Genomic DNA, 21784 nt, shown 5'->3' on the forward strand with positions numbered 1-21784 from the left:
CTTCAATAAAAAAAATTATACAACAGTATAAGGTAATGGATTTCAATGAGACAGGCAAACCCCTTTGTGGAACCAATATTAGGCTGAAACAATGAGTCTGGGAAATGGCCCAGCAATGAATAGGAAACTTGAGTGGGGGTGGACTTACAATCTGGAGCACATGGCTGTGCTAGAAAACTCTGTATGTGTATGACTAAAAACATAGAACAGATCTAGAAATATGGAAAAATAGTTGTTAGCTGTGCTTTGGAGGGGGTACTCCTATAATAACTAAACTGCTATCCAAAAGTGAAAGAAGAAAGGTGAAAAGCCACATAGAATTGTGAGCAATGGGCACAAGCTACAGTTAATATGCAGGAGCCAGAAAGCTGGACTTTCAACACCAGGCTAGGGTGTACTTCTATAATCTACATTTTGTACTTCTATAATTATCCTAGTGAAAATAATCCCCCTGCATAAAGTCATGTAGCAGAAGAGATTCCCTTAAACCAACTAAAACTTCAATTAAATGGAACTAGACAAGAAATGAGAAAAATAGTTAACACAAGTAATGAATATGAAGACAACACTGCAAGGCCAGTGACAGCTGTGTGTGGTGACACGCACCTGAGAACTAGCACTCAGAGACATAAGCAAGGGACTGAAAGTTCCAGCCTAGCCTCTGATGCTTACTAAGGTCTAGGTTATTCTGAAGTACATAGCAAGATCCTGTCTCTAGAACAGAAAACAAACAAACAACAAAAAATTGTACTATGTTTATCTGGTCATTTAAAATAGGATAGGGAAGGGGGAAAAAAAGATGAGGGGTGGGGGTGGGGGGAGGGAAATGGGGACCAAAACATGAGAAAGGGTATCAAATGTTTGTGAAGTAATGCACCTTCTATCTGGTGAATATAATGTAACCTTTCTATTAATTACAATAAAAAATTCTATGAAAAAAAATCAACAGTGTGTACATATGTGTGAAGAAAAATTATATAATAAAAGTATCATATATATATTAAAAATGTATATTAAAATATTATATATATATTATATATATGGTCTGTAAATAATAAAATCTGTAGCATGGACTGTCCCAGACTGAACAAGTTTGCTCTTTCAAGTGAACTCTGGAGTTCACTTGAAAAGGTTCTATAGCCTCTTGGCAAAAAAAAAAAGAAAATAACCCTACCACAGCCACATTGGAAAGGGTAAGAAAAAGAATTTCAATTGACCTTCTTTACACACCCTCACATTGCACAATCCCAGCCTAGAAGATGGCTCCTCAAAATGAGCTTTCTTCTGAGGGAAAGAAAGCAAAATAAGCACTTAACTTCTTCAGCCCTTATGGAAGGTCCATCTCTTTGTTGTCTGTCCCACAATATAGAAGGAAGAGGAAAAAGGAGTGGGTGATTCTCCACATAGTATATTTCTGAAGGGTGAGAGAAAGAAGAAGAAAGGAGTGGATGCATCTGTGAGAAATATTAGTGGTATCTCCAGAATCTCAAAGCTGACTAGCAAAGTTTTAGTTTGATGGTTTGTTGGTTTTTGCTTTGGGGATTACACTGTACTTCTTGTACTTGAAATTTATAACTATTTTAAAAGATATTACTCATTTTTATTGCAGCAAAAATAAGGAATGTATATATATATATATAAAGAAAAGAGAAATTGTTACAAACTATGTGTCCGTGACATTTGCATTACAAAAGACAACATAAGGCTTTACGAAGTGTAATATAAAGAAAAATGAACATCCCATACCATAGCAATACCTGCATCATAGTGTTTGGTGCATATCTTGCCAGGAAATGTTGCTCCCATGTATTTAGGATGCTCCCTGTAACTACATTATTTGGTCAGTGCTTTATCATGGTAGTTATGCAAAACAACTTACAAACATATCATAAATCATGTCCTCCCCATAAAACTTGTAAATGTACTAAGTCCTAGTCTGAATAATATCCAACAAAGTCTAGAGAAATGTCCAAAAGTGTATTCTTTGTTTCCCTCACCAGATTTGAGAGGATTGTATTATTTCACATTGAATATAGTTTTCCTTATTGTGCATTCTCTGTTTTGATCACAAATGTTAAGAGGAAATGAGTGTACACTAGACACTATGTTGGGAAGGAACTTTACAACTTAGGGGTGGGAATGGTGAGAGAAGATGAAGGAGAGGGTAACACTGTTTAAAAAGAAAGGTACTCATTACTATCCTTATGTAAGTGTAACTCCACTGTTCATCACCTTTCCAATAAATTCTTTTAAAAAGAGAAATGAGTTTAGAATGTGCAGATGGGATCTTACTTGACCTAAACATAAGCATTTAAATCCCTCTAAGTTAAAAAAATGGACCTGAAGGACATTAGCATAATTGGCAATGTTAACTAAATACTATCAACCTTTATATTATTATTAAGCACAGAGTCCTCTGTATTCTGTAGTTAATACCAAAATGGATCATGAAGCCGCCAGGCTCAGTGGCTCACACCTGTAATCCTAACTACCCCTACTTGGGAGGCTGAGATTTGAGGATCATGGTTCAAAGCCAGCCCAGGCACTAAAAAGTCCATGAGACTCTTATCTCCAACTAACCACTAGAAAGCCGGAAGTGATGCTGTTGCTCAAGGGTGGTAGCCTTGAGCTGAAGAGTTCAGGGACAGTGCCCAGACCCAGAGTTTAAGCCCCATGTCGAACAAAAACAACAACAAAAAAAAGAGATCATGAAGCCAGGCTCTGGTAGCTCATGCCTAATACTAGCAACTTAGGAGGCTAAAATCTGAGGAGCATGGTTCAAAGCCAGCCTGGGCATGAAGGTCTGTGACACTCATCTCCAATTAACCAGCAAAAAACTAGAAATGAAGTTGTGGCTCAAGTGGCTTAAGCACTAGCTTTGAGCATAAAAGCTCAGGGCAGTGCCTGGGCCCTAATTTCAAGCCCTAGGACCAGCACAAAAAAAATGATGAAATATAAATTTGTACATAAATTATGCTTTCGAATATACTGTTCTGTTTTTATTTTTATTCTAGTTCCACTTACAATGTCATCTCCTTGGAAAAAGAGATAGATGAATGAATAGATTAATTTTTTATTGTTTTCAAAAGACACAATGAATACCTTACTTTATCAATTGAATGAATTACTTCTGCTTATTTCTTTTTTTTTTTCTTTCCTTCTCCTTTTTCCCCCAGCACATCATGGGTCTTGAACTCAGGGCTAGCACTCTGCCACTTGAGCCACAGACCATTTTTTGTCTTTTTCTGTGCATGTGGTACTGAAGAATTGAACCCAGGCCTTTGCAAATGCTAGGCAAGCACTATACCACTAGCTCACACTCCTGTTTATTTCTTTATTGGTACAGAACAATGTGCTTACATAAGTAAATGTGCTATGTCATGAGGCTGCAGGGTAAGATAGCCTTGTTTCCATGCTGAAAATCTGTGCAATATGTCGTCAGCATCCCCACTGGTGGAAATTTGGTTTGCATGTGTCCACAGTTCCACGGAAGACAATAGAACAGTCAATTTGAAGTGAGAAAACATCTAAAAATAAAATGAATAGTGTATTTCTCAAGAAACATTAATAATCACATTAAAATAGCACTTCAAACATGTTTTTAAAATCATCTGAATATTTTGGATATTAAACTAATCAGATCTTTAAGTCATATTTTCATGATTAAATCGAAACCCTTAGAATCAGAAACATGGAAGACTAAAACTTACAGTGTTGACAAGCCCAACAATCTGGACAATTTTCTGTGTTACAGCCATTACTTCAGATCCCATGTAATCATACTGAAACACAAATTTAATTTTTAGACTTTTTAAAAATGCAAACAATATCAGTTTTCCTATGGAAACTACCTCAGTGACACTAAGTAGGGAAAACATAGTGTTTGTTGACCATTTAAAGCATGTCAACAGGGGCCGGGAGTTTGGCCTAGTGGTTAAAGTGCTTGCCTAGCATGCAAGAAGATCCGGGTTCGATTCCTCGGTACCACATATATAGAAAAAAAAGCCGGAAGTGGTGCTGAGGCTCAAGTGGTAGAGCTCTAGCCTTGAGAAAGTCCAAGGACAGTGCTCAGGCCCTGAGCTCAAGCCCAGGACTGGCAAAAAAAATAAATAAAAAAAATAAAGCATGTCAACATAAGATGATCATTTTGTAACAAGAAAGAATGCACAGTAAAAGCACACATGAACATTCAAAATCAAGAAAAATATGGAATCACCTGGAGACCTAAATTAATTCTGCAGATTCTATTAATATAAAGGAACTACTGAAGCTAGACATTTTCTTTTCTTTTCCTTTCTTTTTCTTTTGTCAATTGTGGGTCTTCAACTCTGGGCCTGAGCAGAGTTCCTGAGCTTTTCAGGTCAAGGTTACCACCCTATCCCTTGAGCCACAGCACCACTTTCTAGACATGTTCTATGAAACTGAGAATTAAAGCATGCTGTTGCAAGTGATAAGTTATTAGTAAATAAGAGCAAATAAGTAAAACAAAAAGTAATTGGAAAAAGGTATGAAGGAAATCAGCAGAATGTATGGTAAATTTTGTGGATTAATAAATCATGAAGGTCTGATAAAGAATAAGATGCGGTAATATCTTCTCAGACGGAAAAGTTCTTAAGACATTGACCCTTCCCCCCTTAAGAGCTTAATATGCTCAATACCATTGCTCAAGCTGCCAATTTTATAGATTTAAAATAAGGACTCCTATCAAACCTTTGGAGCATTTTAAGCTGTTTACTCACAAGTATAAACAGATCAATAGAAGTACAATTTTATAATTATTGATGTAAAAGATATTTCTTCCAATTGAATTTAAAATCAAATATAGTCTAGACAAAATATTTTCTCAATAGTACAAATTATTTCACATCTAGTAGGTATTAGATGTATGAAATCAGTAACTGCTAACTCTTACCAAAATATGAAAGGCTGAAGTGACACAAATTCACAGCGTTTAGGAAAACCACAATACAAGCCAAATAAATGAACATAACTTCCTCAGTGACTGAGAAAACCCAGAGGACAAAATCCAACAACACAGAAACCCTGAACATGAATGCAACTCTGCAGAAGAAAATAAACAATAAATAAACAAAAATGTTAGAATGGCCATGATCAAGAAATCTAATAACAACAGATGCTGGAGGGGATGTGGCCAGGAGAGATCACTACTACACTGTTGATGGGAGTGCAAACTTGTTCAACCACTATGGAAAGCAGTATGGCAGTTCCTCAAATGACTAAACATACAGCTCCCCTATGACCCAGCAATTCCATTACTGGGCATTTTCCCCAGTGTCCAGAAACAAGGACATACTAAATCCACTAGCACAACAATGTTCATTGCAGCACTACTTACCATAGCAAAGATATGGAACCAACCCAGATGCCCCTCACTTGATGAGTGAATCAACAAGATGTGGTGTTTATACATAATGGAATTCTATGCTGCTGTCAGAAAGAATGACATTGCCCCATTTGTAAGGATATGGAAAGACTTAGAAAAAAATCATATTAAGTGAAGTAAGCCAGACTCAAAGGAACTTAGGCTCAATGGTTTCCCTCATTTGTCATAATCAGTAGAAACCTTGGGCTTTCCTAGCAGAGATTTGCAATAGAGCAAAACCTAGATACATAAGGCCATATAGTATGACACTAAATGAAAGGACCTCCAGGATATAGAAACAAAAGCCACATAATGAGTGATTGTTGTCCTTAATGTACTATGTTATCTCTCATCTCTTTTGTTATCCCTTGATTATCTCATATTGTTACAGTATTTCACCTTGTTATCTGATATATTGGATATATGTGTATTTGGTTATTTGAAATCGGATAGGGAAGGGGGAAAACAAGATGAGGGGCGGGAGTGGGAAATGGGGACCAAGACATGAGAAAGGGTATCATTGTATGTGAAGTAATGTACCTTCCATGTGGTGAATATAATGTAACCCTTCTATTATTCACAATAAAAAATATATGGAAAAAATCTTTAAATAGCTGCAGGACTGTAAGGGGAATTATAGTATATTTCAAGGAATTTACAACAGTTTTTCTTATCATATGTAATAAGTAAACAACAAAATATTATGATACCTTCCAAATTTGCAACTTAAGCAATACAATTTAAATTGAGTATGAGTCAAATACACAAATAGACACACAGGTGCACATGCACTGAATCCGAAAACAATTTTTTCATACAAACTAAATATTGACAGCCTTAGTGTTTCCTGCATGTATTCCTAGCTATTTGTGAGGTAGGAATGAAGAGGATCAAAGCCAGCCCAGGCAAAACTTTGATCCATTTCAACCAATAGCTGGCTGCAGTGGTATGCACCTATCATCCCAGCTGTGTGGGAGCTAAGTTCTGAAAACCCTGGATGTAGTGGCATGCACCTGTCATCCAAACTACGGAAGGGAAAATAAAATAGGTAGGAGAAGAGCAGTCCAGGCCACCCCTTTGTCAAAAATAAACAAAGGAAAATGGGCTGGCAACATAATTCAAGTATTAGAGCATCTGGTTAGCAAGTATAAGCCCTGAATTCAAATCCCAGTAATAACCCCCTCAACAATGAAGAATGAATTAAGGGATTTGAAATTTACATTAAACATGCACTCTGTAACTAAGAGACAAATCTATGCTCTTCACTATAATAGAAAGTAACAAATGTATAGAATCAATGATATAAAGAATGAAGCTAAAGAAAGTAGGAGAGAGAAAGCTAATGACAGAAAGTAACAAAGAGGAAATCCATATTTAAACTTCAAGAAATTCAAAACTATGTTCCTTGAAAGATGAATTGTTAAATTATTAAGTCCTATTCACAAAATAAGAAAATTCTAATGCCTTAGGAGACTTTAACTATCTTCTTGCAGATAATCATAATTAATAAATACTAACAGGCAGTTTTGTTTCTTCCAAAATAAAGTTAGAAACTGGGTGAAAGATGTCTGCATATGGGGTGACTGAGAAACAAACACCCACATTGAGATGGGTCCAGAAACAAGAGCCAGCCCCAATTCTAGCAGAGTCTGGAGGGCCAGTGGAGGGGATCCTGGTGTCCTGCTCTCCCCAGGGAATTACAAGTTTGTACCTTTCACATGGCCTCCTACTGCCTTTTATTTATTTTTTTACCATAAATGGTGCTGGGAAAAATAAAGTTAACCCCATCCTTACAGCATACTTGGTGGCCAATACACAAAACTACCTTTGTAAAGGTAAAAAGTATGAATTATAAAATTACTGGCATTGGACACAAGTCATATCCTTAGGGTAGGAAAATGCTGCTGAAGATGAAAGTGGAAAGTAGTAATGAGATAGAGCTTCAAACTTGAGTGAAAAAGCTAAAGGATAGCACCCAGCTTCTGAACTCAAACCCCAGTACTGGAACACTAAAATGTATGTCTCTGAAAAAAAAAACAACAACATCATTTAGTGGTATTAAAAATAAGTCACACAATGATGAATGCTGGTGGGGATGTGGAGAAAGAGGAACCCTACTGCACTGCTGGTGGGAATGTAAATTAATCCAGCCACTCTGGAAGACAGTTTGGAGGTTCCTCAAAAAACTAAAAAGAGACCCTCCCTATGATCTCCCCATATCACTCCTGGGCATCTACCCTGAACATCATAACCCAGGATATGATAGGGACACCTACTCAGCCATGTTCATCTTTGCACTATTCACAATAGCCAAGCAATGGAAACAACCCAGATGCCCTACTACAGACGAATGGATACAAAAAATGTGGTATATAGATACAACGGAATTCTACACAGCCAACAGACAAGATAAAATAATGGCATTCTCTGGGAAGTGGATGAAACTAGAGCAAATCATGTTGAGTGAGATAAGTCAAGACCAAAGATACAAAAAGAACATGGTCTTCTTGATATGTGGATATTAGACCCAAATAGATGGAAAGATATTTGGACACTGCTGCTTCTGATAGATATTTAGTTAGATAGACAGATAATCAAAGTGATGGTCACTTCACTTGAAGTAGGCTGTAGCACCACAACAAATGTGAAAAAAATAATAAAAAAAAGTTCTTTAAACCATTTGGAACCAATGCTGGTGCAAGGTGATATATAAGGATGCAGTTTCAGTGCATCCTTATATGTATGTGGACATCCAGTTTTGCCAGCACTGTATCATTTGTAAAGAAGTGAAAAGTAAATCAGACACATGGAGACAAAAATTCCATGTTTTCCCTTATATGTGGAAGTTAGAATTACCTTACAAACTCATAATTAAATCTGTTGGGTGATATGCAAGTATGTACAAATGTGTTAACTAATATGCAGTAAAATCATGGGAGATCTTGGTTTAATGCCTTGGAAAGCCAAAGTCAAAGTTCAGCAAAGAGGGGGGGAATATAAACAAGAATCCAGTGTATATCCTACAAAATTCAGAAGAGTAAGTGAAGTGGTAGGGAGGGGATGGATGGAGGAGAAGGTTGAAATAGGTAACATTGCTTAAGATCTACTGTATTTATGAACTGCTTTGTTAAGTGACAACTCCTTTGAACAACTACTTAAAGATAATAATAAAAAAATGCTTAAATGATGTTCTTCTTCATCACTGCTCAGCCTCAGCTTCCACCTATCAAGTCACTACTATTACCAAGGCTTCCAGCCACAGCAAGAGCAGTGTCTTTCCGCCCTGTACCCCAGTACCCAGCAGCTCTGCACTCACTTTCCTAAGGTCTATGCTAGACCTCCATCACCGACATTTCTTTTGGAAATTTTATTAAATTCACAAACAACTTCCACTGACTTAGGCCTTTTGAACATGAAATTTAGGTGACAGCACCTTTGTTTGCTACATTTCTCAAATCCTTCTTCATTTATACTTCTTTGTTTCCTAATTGGGTACAAATGCATTGACATCCACCATTTACAGATAAGGTAAAATGCAAACTTCTACCCGAGGCTGGGATTTTATGCCTCTCAAGATTACTTGATTTCTGTTTCAAGCATTTCAAACCTTTCCTCATATTATAAACACAGCACTTGTCCTACAGAGAGTCTCCATCCAGATCCCACAATATATCCATCTGGTAAACCCTTAGTTATTCTTCTTTAAAATCCTAAATAATTCCTAATATCCTTCTGTGTTACCATTTTAGTTTGTATATGTTTTCTTCAATGGAATGGTAAGATTCCCTACCTACATACCCCATCTTCTTCCATCAACTGTTAGTTTTGTTTTTTTTCTTTTCTTTTTGCCAGTCCTGGGCTTGAGCTCAGAGCCTCAGCACTGTCTTTAGACTTTCTTAACGCTAGAGCTCTACCACTTGAGCCTCAGGACCACTTCTGGCTTTTTTCTATGTATGTGGTACCAAGGAATCGAACCCAGGTCTTCATGCATGCTAGGCAAGCACTCTACCACTAGGCCAAACTCCCAGTCCAAATGTTATTTTTCAAAGCAGAATTTTGTAAGTACTGGTCTGAGCTTGATGATTAGCAGAAGTCCATTAGTACTAATTCAAAAAGCAAAGATCACTTATTTTACTGTAAAGCTATATTTTGGGATACATTTTTAAATCCACATATTAAATTTCTATCTTGGTGAGATTAAAAATAAATCGTATTTGTACTAACAGCTGGGGCAAGACTCTTAGGTGAGATTTGAACTTAGCTGGAAAGGAGATCTGCAGAACATAAATAGTTTGAGAATTCACTTAAATGTGAAAGTCACATGTCATTTATATAACACACAAAATAAAGTATCTTTATTAGAAAATATTTGGAAAGGTATCTATATAATTAAAATAAAGGAAGGAAAAAAAAGAAGGAAGGGAAGGAAAAAGGGGGAGGGACGGAAGAAAGGAGAGAAAAAAAGGAAAGAAAGAAGAAAAATAAAAATGAAAGAGAGAAAGAAAGAGGGAAGAAAGGGAGGGATGGAAGTAAGAAAAAAGAAGGGAAGAAAAGGAGAGAAAAGAGAAAAAGAAAAGAAAACAAGAAAAATTTGACTTACCAAAGCTTTTTCAACTATAACATGCATTTGTAGACACTTGGGTAACAGTTTTGAAGAAGCTTTTTCCTGCACAAACAGAATAGAAAATTATCAAGTATAAATATGCATTGAATTTATTAAAAGCCAAAGGTGATATATAAAGGGCACATAAAGCCATCATGAGAACATAAACATATGACTTAATGGCAGAGCCTAACATTTCATTTCAAAGTATCCCCAGTGAGCCAGGCAGGTAGTTTACTCCTGTAATCCTAGCTACTCAGGAGGCTGAGATCTGAGGATCAAGGTTCAAAGCCAGTGGGGGCACAAGAGGACCTGAGACTCTTATCTCCAGTTAACCTCTAGAAAATGGAGAATGGAGCTTGGCTCAAGTGTAGGGCAGTAGCCTTGAGCTAAAGAGCTCAGAGACAACACCCAGGCCCAGGGGCAGGGTGGTAGTCTTGAGCTCAGGGACAGTGGTCAGTCCTAGTTCACACCCCATGACCCACAAGAAAAAATAAAGAAGAAGATCCCCAGTGAAACTGCAGAATATTCCATGATTCACTGGGAATTCTTCGTCTCACACATGCTTGGCAGGCAGCTCCTTTCCTTTTGTTTTGTGTTTTGCTTTTGAGAAAAGGCTTTACTTTGCTCACCTCAAATCTGCATTCATTCTGATGAATTTTTGAAGTAGCTGAGATTACAGATGTGTATCACCACATTCAGAGTGTGTGTGTGCGTGTGTGTGTGCGTGTGTGTGTGTGTGTGTGTGTGCATGCGTGCACAGTAGTACTGAGGCTTGAACTCAGGACCTGAGCTTTTATATTCAAGGGTAGAGATCTACCATTTGAGGCATACCTCCACTTCCAATTTTTTTTTCTGACCATTGGAGAAAAAAGTCTCATAGGCTTTCCTGCTTGGGTGGCTTAGAACTATAATCTTCAGATTTAGCCTCCTAAGTAGCTCAGATTACAGGCAGGAGATTTTGGGGCCTTGCCCTATTGAGTATTTAAAAAAGTGACTACACAGTTCAAACTGGAATAATAGAGAGTAGAAACAGGAGACATTAAAGTAATAAAACTACTCCTGTAGATACTTTATGACTGAAAAATTAGACTTTATTACTTTGATAGATCTAAAACACCCTTTTCTAAAAAAGTATATCTGAGTAAATGAAGCCAAAATTGTAAAGCTATTTTCAATGACCCTTGCATGAGCAAGCAAATATGGTAATGTATACCCATAATTTCAGCTCTCGGGAAACTGAAACAGGAGACTCATATGTTCAAGGTCACCCTGAAATACAGAGGGAGACCATGCCTGAAGAAAAATATAAGTAAAACAATGATTATTGGTATTGTATTTTCTCATATCTTCCTTTACAGACATTTCTAATATTTGGAATGATTTATTTTTCTTCTTTTTTTCTTTTTGCCAGTCTTGGGCTTGAACTCAGGACCTAAGCACTGTCCTTGGACTCTCTCAAGGCTTTACCACTTGAGCTACAGCACCACTTGGGGCTTTTTCTGTGTATGTGGTACCAAGGAATTGAAACCAGGTCTTTGTGTATGCTAGGCAAACACTCTACCCCTAGGCCAAACTCCTGGCCCAAGGAATGATTTACTTCTAAATATCATCTTCATATATTATTCTATCACCTACAATCTAATTCAAGATTGACTTTTAAAATTTTTGTTAACACATTTAATATTGTTACATGCAATGTATTCTTTCCTAAACACCATAAATCTGTTTTCAAAATTTGGTTTCAAACTTAGCTGTATACTTACTAGGCAGGCACTACACTGATTGACCCATACCTCTAGGCTATGTTGCTCAGGTTATATGAAATAGGGTCTGGCTTTTGCTTGGGCTAGATTGGATTGTATCCCTCCTATTTTATGCTTCATTCCATGGTTAGAATCAGAAACATGTATCACCAAACCCAATTCCTGAAAACCAAAAAGACTGTTATGGCTTCACAGAACCACTGTTTCCTAAACCTCTGAAACTGGTCATGTAAAGGAAGTAGAAAAGATTATGGGTCCTTCATTGTGCTGTCTGTGGTGGAAAGGAGGAGGTCAACCACTTCAGAAATTTCCCAGACCCATGCACTCTATCTTAATTATGATTTTTTTTTGGTCAGTCATGGGGCTTGAACTCTAGGTCTAGGCATTGTCACTGAGCTCTTCACTTCATCTCAAGGCTAGTGCCCTACCCCTGAGCCTGGGCATTGCCCTTGAGCTCAAGGCTACTGTCCTATCCCTTGAACCACAGCACCACTTCCCGTTTTCTGGTGGTTAATTGGAGAAAAGAGTCTCTCGGACTTTAGTGTCGAGGCTGGCTTTGAACCACCATCCTCAGATCTCAGCCTCCTGAATAGCTAGGATTACAGGTGTGAGTCAGCATTCCTGGCAATTGCAATTGTCATTTTTAAAGGAATCATCAGGGAATGAGCAAAGAGGTTTGTGGCCTATAGGATCTGGTAAAACCAATGAAAAAGAAGGGGGAAACTCTGCCTCAGAAGGGAGGGAAAGAAATGCTTGCTGGGTCCAGCAAGCATTTGGAGCAGAAAGGCTGGGAGTTGTGTGAAGATAACATCCCAACCCTTTGTTCACGATGTCTGTGAAGAAACACCACATGAAATACCATTAAACCTGCAAATTAAGAGTATGCACTCTTCCAGATGTTTTATATAAATTTGGGTGGTTCAGTTCATAAAATACAATCTTTAAATGGTGCTATCGCTCAGTGGTTGAGTACTAATCTTAGATAGATAGATGGGTGGATAGGTAGATAGATAGGTAGATAGATAGATAGATAGATAGATAGATAGATAGATAGATAGATAGATAGAATGTCCTAGACTTGAACACTTCTAGGTTTCTGGTGGTTAATTGGAGATAAGAGTCTCATGGACTTTCCTACCCAAGTGGCTTCAAACTGCACTCCTCAGATCTCAGCCTCCTGAGCAACTAGGATTACAGATATGAGCCACCAGCATTTGGTTGACATAAAAATAATAAGATTATATCATCTTCTTACTCAGTAACAAGGTTCTTCATGATTACTAAAGTCCTATAGGATAAGTTCCTGTCATTACTATGACTTCAGCACACCCATTACCTGATGGTTTAAGTGAATGTTATAGAGCTGGCCATTTTGCCAAATGCTGCTATAGTTTTCTGCTGACACAGGGACATCTAGATTGCCATTTTTCACTTGATAAATAATGTGTTCAAATTTTGCTGAAGATTCCAGTGGTTCAATTCCATAGGTGATATTTTCCAACTGTAGAAACCCCCTGATATTCAGAAACATAAAACAATTAAAATCCAGCCAATGACTCAGTCAATGCTATACTCGGAAGAACATGCAAATGTATTGACTGAAATGTGACATTTACAGGGGAGAATTCAAACCATGTTAATTCCTTAGGGATATTAAGTCACAGTTCAACGAAATGAATACCAGGAAACTGGAGCAAGAAACATGGTATAGGTACCTAACACAATGGAGTAGTATCAGCCACACACACACAAAAAGGAATGAAATTCCATCATTTTCAGAAAAATTTATGAAACTGGAGAGCCTTATGTTAAGGGGAAAAAGTCAGACTCAGAAAGATAAATATGTTTTCACTCATATTCAGAAGTTTTTAAGAGACAGGACATTAAAATAACATAGGAAAAAGTTGTTGGACAGATAAATATACAATCAAGTCAAAATATATGCACAAAATGATGTGATGTGTTTGCAGGATCCCAGCAACATTCTCCTGTCATCTCCAAACTATGACCCTTATATGTATTCATCATATGTCATCCTGGGTCTTGGATGAAATACACACTGCTGTCTGTGAACTAAATAAACAAATACAGTCGCTTTAAGAAAATTAAATGACACGATGCAACTCATTACTACATGCAATTAATATGGTTTAATAATTACAATTAAAAGTTAGTATTTGTGTGTCTCGTGTGTGTGTATGTGTGCATGTGTGTGTGTGTGTACGTGTATGTGTTGGTGCACATGCACACCTGCTGGTCTTGGGGCTTGAATTCAGGTCATGGGGCCTTTCCCTAAGATGTTTTTTCCCTCAAGACTAAGTACTTTCCAGTTGAGCCACAGCTCCACTTCCAGTTTTGCTGGTTAATTTGAGATAGAGTCTCCTGCTCTGGTTGGCTTCAAACCATTAGTAGCTAAGGGTAAGCTACAGGCATCCAGCTTATTGATTTAGTATGTATCATTATTATTACGAAGGCTAAATCCTGCCAAGAATCTGGATATTGGTTGAGAATTCTATGAAAAAAATTTAGAAATTTTTACAGTTTTACAGATTGTTAAGATGAAGGAAGTCAGGCAGCTATGCAATGCAACTATCCCAAGAGGTTCTTACTCATAGAAACACGTTAGGACACTATTATTTTAAACCTGCAGACATAAATTCTAGAAATCAGGGTACTAATATGGAAGGAAGGCAGAATGAAATTTTTCTCTACTCTTAACCCTCTGTTTTCTACACACTGAAGACAGTTTATCAGTGTCTATCAGCATTGGGTAAGGACAATAAAAATTAGTTAACTCTGCCCTTTACTTCTTATGTCTGCTAGTACCTGGGGATTGATATTGCCTATCATATTTAAAATCACCAAAGGTGTTTCCCATAATTGAGATAATGATAGAAATTATAATAATGACTTTCTGAAGATGTCCTAAAGTTTCTTTCTGTGACATTCTCTCTTCCTGCATGGAAATGCCTCCATCCAAAATGCCCTGAGTGATGTCATTGGAAAGGAAACTCAGATTCAAGTAGTCACATTAAAATAAATAAAGGCAAGGGCATCTCAGGAGACTTTCAAATTTGGATTTTAGATTTTCACTAATTTATGTAAGCTACCCAGTATATTTTATATGAAAGCCTATTTGAGTTCTTCCATTTATAAATAAAATCTTCTAAGAAAACATTACCGGAGGCCAGAGCAGGTACTGAGGGTCACAACAGAATTTGGAAATTCAGCAATATAACCTTGGTAGTGACAATGCATCTAAGAAACAAGGCAGACAGGGAAATATACAAATTCTTATGAATACAAATATGAAGCATCTCCAGACACATTGCTCAGGGCATTAAATGATTTTATAAGAAGAAAGTCATGAATTATTTAAAATTATTAAAGCAAATGATGAGAAAAAATATTCTGACAACTCTCTTCCCTTCATATTCCAGGGGACCCATCAATATTCTTTTGTACTTGAGTTTAATCTCTCCACCTGTCACTTCCACAGGCAACAGTCAACCATGCAACAGGTCAGAGTTGCACATAACACATTCATTCATTGTAGTCTCTCAACAAAAGTTGAAGCTAGAGCTCCTTGGTGGAACTCTTGTCTAGAATGTGTGTGGACCTTGGATCAGTCCTCAGAATCAGGAAAAAAAAAGTACAAAATTTGTCAACGTGAATCAAAACTTTCCAATGCAATGGCATGTTCACTTCAACACAGAAACAAAAATAATAAATATCTAAGACGTCTGACTCTTACCATAAAATATGAAGACTCAGAATGCAAAGATCCAGTTTCATTATATGTATAAATCAAAAAATTCTGGGATAAGAATGAGCTAAAAACAAATCAATAAATAGAGTTTCAGTTGTGGCTTAGACATGAATACACACACTAATTAAAATAAATGTTCAGTGTATAAAGATTGATAGGGCATGATTTAATGAGAGTTATTCTGGTGTGGCATGACAGTTAAAACTGTTAAAATTGGTGTTTGGGCTCTTGACTCTGGAACAGACTATGACTCTAGTTAGATATATATGTTTGTACTTGTATAAGGTATTCTTTACTGTGTATACTACATGACAGAACCTCTTCTAATGCTGGGACATAGCAGTAAAAGATAAAATTCTCAGCTCTTTATGTCAGGTACAGATACTTATATTAGACAACAATAAATAAGATCAGAGTGCCCAAGTAATTACAAAGATGTACATAGTTTGGCCTAGAAAGCTTATTGAAAAAATGACTGAAGACAGGAAGAACAAGCCATGGGAATTTTTATAAGAAACTCCAGGCAGGGAGTTTGGCCTAGTGGTAGAGTACATGCTATGCACAAAGACCTGGGTTCGATTCCTCAGTACTTCATGCATAGAAAAAAGCTGAAAGTGGTGCTAAGGCTCAAGTGGTAGAGCTCTAGCCTTGAGAAAGTCCAAGGAGAGTGCTCAGGCCCTGAGCTCAAGCCCAGGACTGGCAAAAAAAAAAAAGAAAGTAACTCCCTTCAGGAAAAAATACAAGGAACCTGAGGCAGAAATGCACAAAGAACAGCTCTGGGCAATGGATGAAGGAGAAAGACAGTACTATTGGGTCATGGCAAAGAGAACTTTCTGGGTGGTAGAAGCTGGTGAAGACAGAAATAAACCAATATTTGAACAGAGTCAGACTCAACATTGCTGAGAAAATTTGCATTGCAAGGCTGCAGAAGCTGGCAGAACAGCTAAGAGGAGGTTTCACTATCATCCAGTCCAGCCATAATTGTAGCTTCATCAGGTATACAACATTGGCAGATGCCCTATTATAAACACATTTTAAAAGGGAGAATTCACAATATTTGATTTCTTATCAGAGTTTGCAGAAAACAAGAGAAAAAATATGCCTAAGATTACTACAAGGTAGGATTTTCCCTTTATTTTTCATGTATTGCTTTCTATTTGAGCAACTTGAAGAGTAGAGTTGCCATTATCAAGGTAATTAATCAGAAGGGAAAATATCAGAAGTTAATCTTTATCATTAATTTCATAGATCTTAGTAAGCATGTGTTGACCAAATAAATATGGCACCTGCTGGCATCTTCCAAGAACAAGGCAAAGTATGAACTTCAGAGCAGCTACCACACACACACACAATGCATGTAAATACAGAAAACTGGATGAAACAGCTAGGCACAATTACAGAACTACAGCAGTAAAATAATTCAAGGGGCTGGGAGTTTGGTCTAGTGGTAGAGTGCTTGCCTAGTATGCATGAAGACCCGGTTCGATTCCTTGGTGGTGCTGTGGCTCAAGTGACAGAGCGCTAGCCTTGAGGAAAAAGCCCAAGGACAGTGCTCAGGCCCTGAGTTCAAGCTCCAGGACTGACAATAAAGATAAATAAAATAATTCAAGAACAGTACTATGAACGATTTCTAAGATTGGACAGCTGAGGAGGATTCTGACTACCTGTAACAAATGCTGCCAATTGTTAGAGGTAAAGATGATGACTAAAACAACAACAACAATAACAACAGCAACAAATCCATGGAATGAAACAAAATACAAAGAGAACTGATCATCTTTCCAAAAACAGTTCTTTACGAAAAAAAAATCATAGAGGAATGAAAGGCCAATGTAAGGTTCAGAAACCTCAATTAAGCAAGAGCATTTAGGAATTCAATGAGAATAATTTTCTCCAACTTGGTTCAAGTATGAAGATGTAAGTATGAATGCAAGTAACGATTTTCTGTGTGCTTCAAAAATTGCCAGTTAAAGTCAAACTGATTTTTATATGATATGTTGAGAAAATGTAAATCAGGATGTAGAAAGTAGATTTTTTTAAGTTTTATTTTATTCTTGGGGTGATGTACAGAGGGATTGCAGCTACATTCACCAGGTATAGGTGCATTACTTCTCGAACATTGTTACCCCTTCCCATGTTTTTCTCCCACTTTCCCTCCCCTAACCCCTTCCACTCATCTTATTTTTCCCTTACCTTCCCATTTTCAAATACACAAGTAAACATATATACAATATATCAAGTACCAAAGTAACAACATGAGATAATACTTTAGGGGAAAAGAAGAAAAAAAGAAACAGCTTCACATAGTACATTAAGAGCAACAATCACAAAGACAAGCCTTTTGTTTCCATATCCTAGAGTTCAAAACATAGGCTCCATGGTTTCCCTCATTTGTAACAATAAGTATACATTTAGGATTCCCCTAACAGAGGATCATAATAGCTCAAAAGCTATGTTGATATGTCCATATAGGATGAGGCTAAGAGAAAGTAGATTGATTGTGGCCTGGAGCATAGGCAAGCCCAGAACTTGACTGGAATGAAACAAGGGCTCTGAAATGGGAAGTGTGCTAAGTATGACTTAATGCTGATGGCTTCAGCAAAGCATTCGAGTTTGGGATGTCATGGAATGTCACACATCAGTGAATCTCATCTGTAAACTATCTCCTATGAGGTGATTAAAACACAAAGGATTATAATTAATCCATCACAGATGCCATTCTACAACTTGACTCTCCCACAATAACCATTCTTTTTCAGACATCTTTAATAGTTAAGGTACCACTTTTGGGTTCAATGACGTATATAAGTGGAGATTGCCTAATACATACTTTATTTCTTAATTTTTAAACACCAGATCTGAAAAATTAAAAGACAAGATGCACATAAATCTAATACTCAAGGCCTATGGATCAAAATTGAAAACCATAGAAATACGTCTATACTGCATTCCATTTCTGAGTTTTATTATTATAAAAGAAACTTTAAAAGAACAAAATCTCAAAACAAATCTTTCCCTTTTTCTTAACTTACTGTTCTCTGAGATGCAGGGTGAATGGTTTCCCATCAACTGTAACAATATAAATCACCTAAAACAAAACAAATCAATAAAAATGACTTTATAAATCGAAGTATGCAACTTTATTGATGTTAATAAAAATGATTCACTGCAGCATATTTAAAATGATGTGCTAAATTAATTCTGGCACAATGTGATTGATTTAATGTATGTGGATGAATTGTTGAAAACTAATGTAATGCATTTTGAAAAAATGAAATTTTAATTGTTTTTGTACTATATCAACTGCCACTATCTTTAAAAGATATTTTAAGTCAAAATAAATATAACATGACTACAGGTTTACATTATATAGAAAATATAATGAAGTAAATTATTTACAACTTTATCTACTATACATTTATAAACTTACTATACATTTATAAACTTACTATACATTTATAAACTATGCATTTATAAACTCAACTCCTTGTATATTAAAATGAGAATAATTCTGGATATGGTACTTTACACCTGATATCCCAGTTACATGAGAAGCAGAAATAAGAGGAAAAAAACTTTATTTGTAAATGATTAAAGCAAAGGGGCTATAAATTAAATAAGATTTAAGGGGAAAAAAAACCTGGAGAACTGTGCAGGTAGGAAGCCCTTATGGAATACCACAATATCACGATAAAGAGTCTTTAAGTACCAGGGACTCCAGAGACAGAGGGTGACTGTGTGACCAAACAGGTGAAGTAATGGGACCAGATCTACAAATATAAATGGACATCTATCCTAGAAACTTCCTCAATTTCTTTATAATATAATCCAATCCGAAATGAGGCAATCAGTTTTCAGCAGCAACAGAGTGTATAAACTTGGTAGAGAGAAACTGAGCAGAAACACTTAGGATCACTGTCTACTGCAAGGTGTACACATACATATCAGATGTTAATAAACAGCAGAGTCAGATCTTATTGCTTTGCTCCTTAAAACTAACATAAACTACTACAGTAAATCCAACACATTATTCCAGATCTAGTGAAAAGGATAGGCACTGAAAAAAACCTCTCACAATGAGGAAGGCACTGGTAGCTCATACCTATAATCCTAGTTTCATCAGTCTTACAGCAACTCCTTTTGCAATAGCCTCAAAGAAAATAAAGTACCTAGGATTTAACTTAACTAAGAATGTAAAGGACCATTTTGATGAAAACTTTAATACCATGTAAAAGGAAATTAAAGCAGAACTGAGAAATGGAAAACCCTCCCATGCTCCTGTATTGGAAGAACTAACATCGTGAAAATGGTGATCTTGCCAAGGGCTATCTACAAATTCAACATAATACCCATCAATATCCCAATGTCATTCTTTAAAGAAACAGAAGAGGCAATCCAAAATTTCATATGGAATAATAAAAGACCCCGTATAGAAAAACAATTCTTAGCAGAAAGAACAGAGCAGAAGGAATTTCAATATCAAACTTTAGACTCTATTACAGAGCCATAATAATCAAAACAGCTTGGTACTGGCACAGGAACAGGCCTGAAGACCAATGCAATAGAACTGAGGACCCAGATATTAACCCACAGACCTATGGCCACCTAATCTTTGACAAGGGAGCCAAAAAAATAGAATGGAAGAAAGATAGCCCTTCAACAAGAGGTGCTGGCAGAACTGGTTAAACACCTGCAGAAAACTAAAGTTGGATCCTTCTTTGTCACCCTGTGCCAGGATTAAATCCAAATTGATTAAAGACCTTGAGGTAAAAGCAGATATAGTGAATATTTTACAAGAAAGAATAGGAGATACACTAGATCTCCTTGGCACAGGTCAAAACTTTCTTAATAAAGACCCAGAAACACAACAAATGAGAGAAAGTCTGGATAAGTGGGAATTCATTAAACTGCAGAGCTTTTGTATGGCAAAGGACATAGCTAGCAAATTAAGTAGAAAGCCTACAGATTGTGATAAGATATTCACTAACCATACAACAGACAAAGATCTCATATCTAAAATATATCGACAGCTCAAAAAATTGAATCACTCCAAAGAAACAACCATCCCATTAAAAGATGGGCCAAAGACTTAAAGAGAGTCTACTCTGAGGAAGAAATAAGAATGGTCTATGAACACATGAAGAAATGCTCGACATCTCTGGCCAGAAAAGAAATGCAAATCAAAACAACTCTAAGATTCCACCTCACTCCAGTTGGAATGGCCATGATCAACAAAACTAATAACAACAGATGCTGGAAGGGATGTGGCCTGGAGGGAACATCACTATATTGTTGGTGGGAGTGCAAATTCTTTCAACCACTATGGAAAGCAATATGGCAGTTCCTCAAAAGACTAAACATAGAGCTCCCCTATGAACCAGCAATTCCACTACTTGGCATTTACCCAATCTCCAGAAACAAGGACATACTAAATCCACTAGCACAACAATGTGCATTGCAGCATTATTTACCATAGCAAAGATATGGAACCAACCCAGATGTCCTGCAGTTGATGAGGGGATCAACAAGATGTAGTATTTATACACAATGGAATTCTATACTGCAGTCAGAAAGAAGGACATTGCCCATTTGTAAGGAAATGGAAACACTCAGAAAAAAATCATATTAAGTGAAGTTAGCCAGACTCAAAGGAACTTAGACTCAATGGTTTCCCTCATTTGTCATAATCAGTACAAACCTTGGGCTCTCCTGGCAGAGATTTACAATAGAACAAAACCTAGATACATAAGGCCATATAGTATGACACTAAATGAAAGGACTTCCAGGATAAAGAAACAAAAGCCATATAATGAGTGATTGTTGTCCTTAATGTACTATGTTATCTCTCCTCTCTTTTGCTGTCCCTTGGCTATCTCATATTGTTACACTATTTCACTTTGTTATCTGTTACATTTTATATATGCGTATTTGGTTATTTGAAATCGGATAGAGAAGGGGGGAAAACAAGATGAGGGGTGGGAGTGGGGGAGGGAAATGGGGACCAAGACATGAGAAAGGGTATCAATGTATGTGAGGTAATGCACCCTCTATGTGGTGAATATAATGTAACCCTTCTATTAGTTACAATAAAAATACATGAAAAAGAAGTAATATGCTCACCACCTTACTAATGTAACTGTAATCCCTCTATGTATCACCCTAACAATAAAATACAATTTTTAAATTTTAGTATAAAATTTTCAAATTTTTTAAATCTTCAGAGTAGTAAGATCTCTGATAATGTGCTCAAGCAGTAAGAATTA

At 36.7% G+C, this 21784-nt stretch overlaps 1 protein-coding gene across 1 annotated transcript in view; it reads right to left on the reverse strand.

The window, feature by feature from the left end:
- The window catches only part of LOC150049083 (disintegrin and metalloproteinase domain-containing protein 18-like), a 59756-nt gene that overhangs the window by 30891 nt on the left and 7081 nt on the right, over window positions 1-21784 (reverse strand). The window contains exons 4-10 of the mRNA XM_090353880.1: window positions 15507-15585; window positions 14934-15010; window positions 13089-13266; window positions 9984-10049; window positions 3711-3782; window positions 3361-3527; window positions 1747-1828 (exon numbers count right to left, since the gene is read on the reverse strand). Coding sequence (XP_090210006.1) covers window positions 1747-1828; window positions 3361-3527; window positions 3711-3782; window positions 9984-10049; window positions 13089-13266; window positions 14934-15010; window positions 15507-15585 — 721 coding nt within the window. The remainder of the gene's footprint in view (window positions 1-1746; window positions 1829-3360; window positions 3528-3710; window positions 3783-9983; window positions 10050-13088; window positions 13267-14933; window positions 15011-15506; window positions 15586-21784) is intronic.

This window comes from Megascapheus bottae, chromosome 20, assembly GCF_031878675.1.
Source record: "Megascapheus bottae isolate mThoBot1 chromosome 20, mThoBot2.hap1, whole genome shotgun sequence".
NCBI classification, from domain to species: Eukaryota; Metazoa; Chordata; class Mammalia; order Rodentia; family Geomyidae; genus Megascapheus; species Megascapheus bottae.